General features: G+C 45.2%; 2 protein-coding genes across 2 annotated transcripts in view; one reads left to right on the top strand and one right to left on the bottom strand.

Moving 5' to 3' along the window:
- Positions 1 to 6,383, top strand: part of trib1 (tribbles pseudokinase 1) — a 6,983-nt gene extending 600 nt beyond the window's left edge. The window contains exons 2-4 of the mRNA XM_019895953.1: positions 4 to 153; positions 1,330 to 1,622; positions 5,016 to 6,383. Coding sequence (XP_019751512.1) covers positions 4 to 153; positions 1,330 to 1,622; positions 5,016 to 5,463 — 891 coding nt within the window. The 3' untranslated portion in view covers positions 5,464 to 6,383. The remainder of the gene's footprint in view (positions 1 to 3; positions 154 to 1,329; positions 1,623 to 5,015) is intronic.
- A 3,494-nt stretch (positions 6,384 to 9,877) lies between these two features.
- The window catches only part of lratd2a (LRAT domain containing 2a), a 3,454-nt gene continuing 2,886 nt past the window's right edge, over positions 9,878 to 10,445 (bottom strand). The window contains exon 3 of the mRNA XM_019895952.1: positions 9,878 to 9,882. Within this exon, the coding sequence (XP_019751511.1) occupies positions 9,878 to 9,882 (5 nt within the window). The remainder of the gene's footprint in view (positions 9,883 to 10,445) is intronic.

The raw sequence follows: 10,445 nt of genomic DNA, 5'->3' as shown, positions 1-10,445 counted from the left end.
GCCGCCACGACCGCCGCGGGTCGCGTCACCGCCGTCGCCCGGCAGGGACCCTCCAGGATCGGGCCCTTCCTGCTGGTGCCCGCCTCGGCCGAGCGCGACGGCGTGCACTGCCGCGCCGTGCACGTCGACACCGGCGACGAGCTTCTGTGCAAGGTAACGGGCGCGCGCGCGGGCGCGCGACGGCGCCGCGCAGCCATTGTGCAACTCTCAGCCGTGAATGGCGGTTGCCCAACTGGCTGTTTTTTTTTGTCGACGCTGTCACGCGAACTTCTCACGCGTCACGTCAACGCGGAGCCTCGTTTGTGTACAAGTCATATTGTGACACAGCGGAAACGCAAGCGTGAGCTTTCCCATTGTCCCCGTGAAACGCACACTTTGGACAGGATGCGCGCGAGCGCGCGCCGTCAGCCCCGCAGGCCTCGTTGTTGAAGTGAATGTGCTTCACCCAGCGATGACTCATGTGTCCTCTTGCAAAAAAAAAAAAAAAAGGACCGAGATGGAAGCAGAATGTAAACACGCCCGTTTTTGCAAAAGTCATGCCAAATCTGCATGCTTGCTCGAATCCTCGGGCGATGACAATTACACAGCCAGTGGCAGTTAAAAAAAAAAGAAATTAAAAAAGCCTCAAAATGATCATCAAACTTTTTCCTGTTCGCTTTTGGGCACAGGAGCTTGCTTGAGACTTTCTCGTGTGTCTGACCCATCAGGCCAATTTCCCGTCACTCGTGAAACTGATGTCAAGGGCTAGTTTATCCCAACTTGCCATATCCTCAAAATTAGTGATGAGCGAGTACCGATACCAAGTATCGTATCGGGGCGATACCAACCTTATTTTCAGGTATCAGATACTTATGGAGGCTGCCAATACCACACAGTGATACTTAAGGAAAAATCAAACAAAGTCCTCCTCGGCACCGTACTGGAGCAGATTGACACATCGGTGAATCATCGTTTGTTCACAATGGGTTTTTTTTGTCACTCCGTTAACTGAAATTTAATGCATCAAAAGATGCTGCAGGTATCGCAATTCTGTATCAGTGAGTAGTCAAAGAATGAATACTCATATCTGGGAAGAAAAAAAGTGTATTGAACATACTCAAACTTTAGAACTGGCCCGAAATTAGTGTCAGGCCCAAATGGCAGACTTCCTGTTGGTTTTCAAGCATGGCTCCTTGAGACTTTTTCCTGCGTCCTGTCTTAATAGTTCGTGAAACTGGTGTCAAGGGCTCATTTTTTTCTCACTTTTCCAGAGCCTACAAAATGAGCATTGAACTGTAGAATTTTCTCCAAGTGGACGGCTTCCTCATAACACTTCACCCCCCTCCCCAGGTCTTCAGCATGGCCGAGTACCAGCAGAAGATCCGAGCCTACGGGGTCGTGCCCCCCCACCCGAGCATCTCCGCCGTCCAGGAGGTGATCCTCGGGGAGCGCGAGGCCTACGTCTTCCTGGATAAAGACTTTGGTGACATGCACACGCTGGTGAAGAGCCGACGGCGGCTCGACGAGGCGCAGGCCCGGGCGCTCTTCCGGCAGATGGCGGAGGCTGTGGCGCATTGCCACCAGGCGGGCGTCGTGCTGGGCGACCTCAAGCTGCGCAAGTTCGTCTTGGCCGACGAACGCAGGTGAGCTGAAGCATCCCAATGGTTAAAAAAAAAAAAAAAAAAGGTATTTTTGAAAGCCAAGAATGTTTGCGCCACTTTGAAGTTATAATAATGCTCAGTTTTGAATGACACCGTCAGCGAGGTGTGTACACATATATATAAACGTGCTCCTTGGTGATCATTTTGCCAGCCGGAGTGGTTATATATTCATCCTGGATTGTTTGATCATTACCGTGATTACACAATAGAAACATGAGACACTTGAAGTGGGGCACAGGTCAACGAAAAAAAAAAAATTATAAATGTGATTGGAGATCTGAACGGAATAAAAATTCCAACAATCTCCTCTCCTATTGCATGAGCATCATTTAGGCCTTTGCAGGGTGGGGTCAGGTGCAGGGGTACCTAATGATGTGTCTGAACAGCCTAAAATGTTCACTGACACCAGGTGCTAATGCTAACTAGCCAAACGCAACATTTTTAAGCCCCGGGACGCAGGAAAAAGTCTTTTACTGGTCGCGTGATGGAATTTTTTTTTTGTTCCCCTATTGGCATGGTGCAAGGGTACCTAATGAAGCGTCCCAGAGAACAAACATGGCGGCAGATGCTCTCTGCGGGCCGCCCATGTGTGTGTGCGTGTGTGTGTGTGTGTGTGTGTGTGTGTGTGTGTGTGTGTGTGCGTGTGTGTGTGTGTGTGTGTGTGTGCGTGTGTGTGTGTGTGTGTGTGTGTGTGTGTGTGTGTGCGTGTGTGTGCGTGCGTGTGTGGGCACACCTCGAGTGGGAGGTTGTGCACTTGTGGAGGCACAATTTCATGTCTGTGTCCCACCATTCTGTTGTACTACAAGCTGGGTGGGCGTCAAAAGCTGCCAGACGACAAGGCCTGCTTCATGAGCCAATCGTTCCATTTACATTAATCCCTCATTAATTATTAATCCCGCACATCAGGCGGCCAAAGGCTCCCATTCACACAAGATGGCATTTAAATATTGGACTTCAGAGCATTTTTTTAGGGGGTGGGGGGGGGGGGTATGAAGGCAAATTCCCCGGCTGGAAAAACAATTTGTTGCCTCTTGGACTGGCTTTAAATGGAGGTCACGCCAGACAAATGCGAACAGACAGCGAGAGACGCGACTCTTCTCGATGTCTACGAGCCTGCAGAGCGATGAGTCACAGAGTGCGCACACACTCTGAGGAAACAAAAGGGGGGCCGGTGGGCTGCATGCCGGATTCTTTTTTTTTTTTTTTTTTTCTTGCTCTTCGCCGGCTTCAGTCAGAGAGAAGCAGCTCAGTGAAGAGTTGTAGTGTCGCCGGTTTGCACGGTTGGGAGTGTTCAAGCGAGAGAGGTGCTGTTTCTACGTGGACTACATCCCAGGGAAAGTGCACTGCTGGCCCAAAATTGGAACAAAGGACGGGGAGATACGGCAGGAACAGGAAGTCAAAACAAACCGAGGCGACAGAAATGTACTCAACCGCACTAGACAAAGAGTCGACTTCATTTATGATAAAACGAAAAAAAATGTCATCAAATGCTAGCTGCTTCGGCTAGTTAGCGGAGCACAGCAATGTAGCGCAACGTCATGGCGTTTCTCGATGGCACGAACCGAAAGTCCAACTCTGATATGTGGACGAGTAAAATTGTTGTTCATGCTAACGGCTAATGCTAGCTGCTGAAGATAACCTCGCAGAGCTCTGCATCGTCGACCAACAGAATGAATTTCTTTTGCGTGTCGCGTGGCAGAAATGGAAATTTCGCACTCTCGAGTCATGCTTGCTTTGATGTTTTACTACCAATTTGTAGCAAAGGTTAGGTTAACCCCAAAATGGCAGAAAAAGGACAGGGAGAGAATGGGAAGTCATATTCAACCAGAAATTGCGTGAGGCAAGTTTGTTCTGGTACGTTCCAATTTGCGCTACACCGCATGAAATAAATGATGAAAGCAATCGGTGTTGTGTCTCCATACGACTGGAAATGTTGGGGCGTGTCCTAAATGGCCACTCTCGTCGCACAATGATCTCAACAGAACTGTTTTTTTTTTGTTTTGTTTTTTTTTCCCGTCCCTATTGTGGTCGCTTGCTGCTAGGCAGATTTCATGGGGCACCATCATTTAGTTTGAAAGTGGAAAAAAATTGTAAAAGAAACAGAGTCGCATTAGCGAGTGGCGCCCGCTTTGCGGTTTCCTCGGCAACTTATTGCCTATGCCAAATTTCTTATTTAAAAAAAAAACATTTGACAAACAAATGCAGCCACGGTGTTGAGGTGGGGGGGGGGAAAAAAAAAGGATATGTGCCGTTCGCCTTACTAGTCTGTGTCTGACGACGCAAGTCGGCAAAGGAGAGGGTGACTCATGGCGGCGGCGGCACTAGAGGCCATCTTGCACCTGGGTCTCGTGCTCCCGCCGCCAGCCGGTCATCTGCCGGCAACGGCGCTGACGCACAGGAAGGCCGAAGCCGGCGGGGAGCTCGAGCGGCGCGCGTCGCACTCTTCATCCCGCTCATTATTTCACAAGTGGCCTTTCCAGCTGCAACACGTGCGCATGTTAGATCGTCACAGCCCCATCGCGATGCCAATTGTGACTTTTTTTTTTTTTTTTTTCAAAGAGGAAGCATTCAGGAACGAGCGAGGGTGTTTCACGTCAACTGGTCACGTGATCGTCTCGGAATGCCCGATTCCATCATGAACAATGTAATCTGCATGAAACGTGACAGCCACCCGAAGTCGGAGATGGCAGCAAGGCGTGACCTCTGTCGAAATTGCGTGTCTGTCAAGTCGAGGTGTCCAAATGAATCGACAACTCGTCGGCGTGCAACATAAAATTGTACAAAAGTATTCCCGAATGACTGTCGCCCTTCATGAAAGCAGACTGATTATATTTGGTGTTTCATCAAAATAAGACATTTGCAAACATCTGCTTTGACTTTGCAAACCAAGGAGCAAAACAGCAAATGGATCAGTTTCAAAAGGTTGCTCATGACATCATCACTCCCGCTTGTGGATATCGCGTCGTTGTTTCTTTTTTTTCTATCTCTAAACAACACCAACTAAACACATTTTGCAAAAATGTGTTTAGAGAAAAAATGGTTTTGCAAGACAAAATCACATTTTAGCCGATCGTTCGACTAATCGATTCTATTCAATAGTGACATCCCTACTTTCAAGTCACGTCAACGTAGTTCCCCCCAAAAATACACTGATTACAACTTATCAGAATTAGCTAATACTTAAATATTTCTGCCAAATTTCAAAATGTCAAACCACAAAAATGCAGGTACTAAAATATGAAAATGCTCTCACCAAAGGACGGGGCCAAACAGGGCAATTCCAAACTGGGCACTACATGCACACAACAGCTACTTGTCATCACCATGGTAACACTGACCCATCTATTTTTTTTTTTTTTTTGTGCGTCCTACCAGGACCCAAGTGCGTCTGGAGAGCCTGGAGGATTGCCGCGTCCTGGAGGACCCGCGGGACGACGCCGTGTGTGACACTCACGGCTGCCCGGCCTACGTCAGCCCCGAGATCCTCAGCGGGGCCGCGCCCTACTCGGGCAAGATGGCCGACATGTGGAGCTTGGGCGTGGTGCTTTACACCATGCTGGCGGGCCGCTACCCTTTCCACGACGCCGACCCGGCCGCGCTCTTCTCCAAGATTCGCCGGGGACACTGTTGCCTACCTGAGGGACTCTCGCCCGCGGCCCGCTGCCTGGTCCAGAGCCTTCTGAGAAAGGAACCGGCAGAGAGACTCACAGCCTGCGAGTTACTGGCGCACCCGTGGTTCCGACGCCCGACGACGGAAGCCAGCCTGGTCGAGCAGACGGTGCCGTCCTTCGACGTGGAGGACGACGACCATATGCTCTGCTGACCAAAAAAAAAATGGACCCACCTGTGTACAGTGGACCCCCCACTAAACGGCAGGGTCGAGACAAACCGCGAATTGACATAATTTGTCATTGCGGAGAGATGCCACAAAGTGGCAGCAAAGCACTTAAAAACAGAGAGCATTATAAAGCATCAACGCCATGCCTCTCACATGTGCGCAATCAGAAACTACAGCAGTAAAATTATTCAACTTAAACCACTTTGACATGAGGCCCACCAAGAGCACGAGCTAGCATGCTAGCCTAACTAGCACGCTAGCGCAAACTGATCACACATTGGGCAAGCAATTATTTGCACTTGCACTTTACACAAATGGTATTATGTCATTGAATTCCATTTGGGGCATAGAAACGCAATTAGAAATGTTTTTTTTTGGGGGGGGGCAACTTGTGAGAGCAAATTAGACTCTGTGGGCTATTAGCAGCTGGGAGAGAAACAAAAACAATCAGTCACTTTCTGTTTCAGTTTGGACTGCGCATTCAAGGACCAACAGGAAAATAGCCACCAGTTGATATTAAACAACAATAATCACAAGATTTTGCCAGATGGCCCCAAAGAAAAACCTGAATCAATTTGGTCTAATACCCGAGATTTTTAGTCAAAAAAAAAAAAAATTGCTAATTCGAGAATCCCAAACTGCGGGGGTTCACTGTACCGTGTCTGCGTACTGTATGGGCATTTGTTGGTGTTTCTTTTTAACTTGTTGGTGGTGCTAAGACAGAACAGTCAAGACCTCAAGCTACACTTGGCAGCGCAATTCACCTCACTTTCAATGACACCCAATACGACGGCCAATAGGAGGGAGAAAGTTTAAACACAACAAATTGCATCCAATGCCAAAGAAACTTTTGTCGCTGGAAAACAAAAAAAAACATGAGTTGTTCTCATTTCTTTTCAACTAAAGAAAATTATATTGTTTTATTGTTTTTTGTTTTTTTTTAATGAGTCTCTTTTTATTGCTAAAATGGACTTGTCGGCGCTACGCTTGGTTGGCTTAACAGATGGCAGCGGCAGAACTGATCAACCAGCGCCAATGCGTCACACTCCCCGACAGACAAAACGTCTTTTGAAGTCAAATACAAATTGCCCGAAGAACCATTATCATCCCCGTGCAAATATAATCACTACATTTTTTTCCTATATCCGAAACACAACAAATAATGCTTTGTGTGTTGAAAATTTTAGGGTGGTTGCTTTTTTTTCCGGCTACATTTTTGAAGAGAGAAAATGTCACGAATCCAAAGCAGAAAATATTTTTTGAGGGGGAAAGGATATATTTTATTAAAAAAAAAAAAAAAAACCTCCCAATAATTTTTCCAGATATATTTTTTAAACATAGTCATTTTAAGTTTTGGGGGGTGTCATTTTTTAAATGCTTTTTATTACCTAAAATTTTTTTTTTGTGCTATTGCATCTTCACTTTAATTCAATACACAAAGAAAAATAATTTATTTTGTGCTTTTGATCTTAAGATTTTTTTTTTTTAATAGCATTTGTTGTAGGATGAAAAAACATGAAAATAGAATTCAACACAAAACAAATGGTGTGTTTCAGCTTATGAAAGCAAATTATTTGTTGGAAATAAAAAAGAAAATTGGAATTTTGTTTTCATTAGACACCAACTGACAGTAAGCAACATGGACAATGACAACGCAACTTGAGTGGCCGACTAGCAAGTGCGGCGATCGTCGACTGCGGACGAGCCGCACATTTTATTACTCTTGCTCAAATCCAACATTTAATGAGTGTCACTTGTGAGGACGTAGACGCACTGCAGACAACGGTACAAGCAAGCCGGCATTTTTTTTCTTCTCGATAACTTGACAATTGTTTTGATGTTGAATGCAAAGAGACTTGAGATGATGTGCACATTTTGCTTAAGTGATTTTAGTGGCTTCAGATGCAGTAAAGCTGACACAAGTGCACCACATGTCGCACTGTGAATGAAGTGTTGTGGTGGCGACCTGGCAGCCCCCCAAAAAAACAAAAACAAAAAAATCAGCATGAAAATATATTCATCCTCTAAGGAGAAACGTGTAAATATTTGTATATTTCAAATGAGTGTGAGATGAATAAAGATGGGTTTTTTTTTTCAAAATGGTTTCCATCGTCAGTGGCAAGAATACAAATCTAACGAATTAGTCAAAGATGTAGAAATGTCATTTTAGGAAGGAGAAAAGAAAGGGAGGAAAGAAAGGATGAAAAAAAACAAGGAGTGACTGTCGAAAGGACAGAATGAAAGGAAGGAAACGAGGACGTTGTGAAGATGGGAGGGAACGGGAAGGATGAAGGAAATGATGGAAGCAAGGAAGGATGGGAAAAGGACGTTAAAGACAGAAAAATGAAGGGGATAAGTCAAGAATGGTCGATTGAAAGTCCAAAAGGTTGGCAGAAGGATGGAAGGGAGGGAAAAGGTAGGATGGAAACAAGGATGAAAGGAGAAGTAGGCAATTAAAGACAAGAACTTGTACCCAGGCTCGGATAACCTGCTTCGAATTAACAAGATTAAAACGCATTTGTATCCTATCACGGGTTAAATTGCGCAACACGTCACTTCAGTAAAGATAAAAGCATACCTGCAATTCATCGAAGCGGACGGCAATTTGCTGCCCCCGTGTGGCGATTCCAACATACTGCAAATGGCGTGGACTCAAAAGAAGTTGCAAGTCAGCTGAGAAAGGCTCCGGCACCCGCCACGACCCTGTGCAGGAGAAGCCGTGTCAAAAATGACTTGCCATGACTCAAACAAGACCGTGCGAAGGCCCATATACACGACAGGCATAGATAGCAAGACATAGCGATTGAAGAGATCAATTAGATTAGTGACGTGGCCATGACGGTGACTTTTGAGACCACGTGGACAGCCTGGTTTTGTACTTAGTGGCTGGCAAAAAAAAAAAAAAAAAAGCCAGGCTGGCGGCCTTTGTGCACGAACTGAGACCAAACGAAAATGACAACTGAGCGGATTTTTGCGGATCATCTCAAGAGTGTAAGGGCGCAACGATTAACATGGCCGACTCTAAAACCTCCATGGGATTTCGAGTCCCTGTTCTTGATCTAATTTTGAGTTCTCTCTGTTTATGAAGGAAGTCGATTCAATGTTAAAGTGCTCCTTTCTAAATCAACTCGTCGTCTGAGACCAATTGGGTGAGTCACAGGAAATCGGTAAGGATCCAGGATAAGATAAAAGCAGTCCTTTGGAGCCACATGCAAACAATATTGTTCCAAAATACGAGTCACACGGCAAACATGCAACAGGTTCATACGAGATCTCGGGTAAACACCTTCAACAAACAAGTGCGTTTGTGTACACTGCCCGCGAGCATTTTGGGGCCATTTATTTCATGACCATTGTCACTTGCTCCCACCTAGATTTAAAAAAATAAAAAAATAAAAAAGAAGAGAGCTCTCAGCGGACGGATGTTTACCACTGGCAAAAAGGTGCATGCTGTCGTCCGCCGGCTGCTTTATTGCGCGCACATGATTCCAGCCGCAATAAAAAAGGAGCTTTTGTCCTGTGTGGAGGCCCCCGTCTAGCATCAGCCGTTGCCACGGTGACGCCCCGCTCAAAGCGCCACCTGACCAGGCTGGGCCAAAAAAAAAAAAAAAAATCTTTAAGCTGGAGTTGAGAAAGCTTGCCAGGGGCAGCGAGAAGGGGGGCAACTACTTCATAAAGTCGTTCAATATACAACAACAACAAAAAAAACGTTCTATCAGGTATTTGTCAATTTCTTAGTTTTGGGTCCTTTTTGTGTCAATGTGTGAGTCCCGTTCACGGGGTGATTTAATGCTTTAACGGATTTAAATGTAAGATCTCGGTGATTTTGAGGTACTCTGTAATTTAGTTATGTTGTCGAGAGATTTTTGTGGCAGATTTCCAGACACCCCCCACAGAATCACATGATCGCAACTTTCAATTGTTTCACCCGGAAGTCAACATTTCACGTATTATGTCGAGGCCACAGTCTCACACACACACAAAATGGCTGAATTCAAAACAGTTTATTTTCGGGCAAACAAACAAATGTATGCAAATATTGCACTCCTATCGATTGCTACTTTTCTGCTATACATAAACAACATCGAAGTAGTGAAAGCTCGTCATCTACAAGTAAAGACATCGTTCGTATTAAGTCATGTGATTTACAAGATACACTTTGGAAGATATAGCATCATTTCACAGCTGCTATACAACAACTTATGCGACTAAATAATAATTTGTATGACTCCTAAACATTTAAAGAGCTGAAATTATTCCCAAAACAAACATTTCGTAACAGCAATAACAGGTTTGAATGTGCCCAGTCGGTGAAAAGCAGTATTATCCGTCCCAAAGCTGAAGTGTTGACCACTGGATGGCTTTGGATATTAAACGCGTGCTTGAAAATGTTATAGGTCTACTCTGACACACACACCAAAAAAAGATTTTGAAACGTTTAATCATATGTTATTGCCTTAGAGAAGTGCTTGAACCTCATGATGCAATTTGATATTTTCAGAATCGTTCACTGATTATCTCATCAATTAGACGGAGAGAAAATGATTTGACATTATTAAATAATGCCAACACAAAACGTTCATGTAAGACTTTGGTCCGTTCTGGGTCGCCGTCCTCACGTTGGCCACTCTGCTATCTGTGACTTTGAACGTGTGACTTGAAAAGGCGGGACTTGGCCTGGTGAGTGACGTGGGCGGCAGCGAATGCGAGTGTAGTTGATGAGGCTGTTGCTAGCACAGGTTAGCCAGCCATTTCTAAAATAAGTGATAACGTTACCTTGAATTTCACATGCTTCAACTTTTTTGTAATCGATTTATTAATCGTTTCACAGACCACCTGTTTAAGGCAATAAAATATAATATTAAAAGCCTATTTTAGTGGGTCCCAGCCGATGAGATTCGAAGACGTTCAAGCACAAGTTTAAGGCACTAAAATACAAGCCTAAGTCGAAGAACAAACAGACGGTT

This window comes from Hippocampus comes, unplaced genomic scaffold (assembly GCF_001891065.2).
Source record: "Hippocampus comes isolate QL1 unplaced genomic scaffold, H_comes_QL1_v1.1 scaffold16, whole genome shotgun sequence".
NCBI lineage: Eukaryota > Metazoa > Chordata > Actinopteri > Syngnathiformes > Syngnathidae > Hippocampus > Hippocampus comes.
This window is presented reverse-complemented; position numbering and strand designations above follow the sequence as displayed.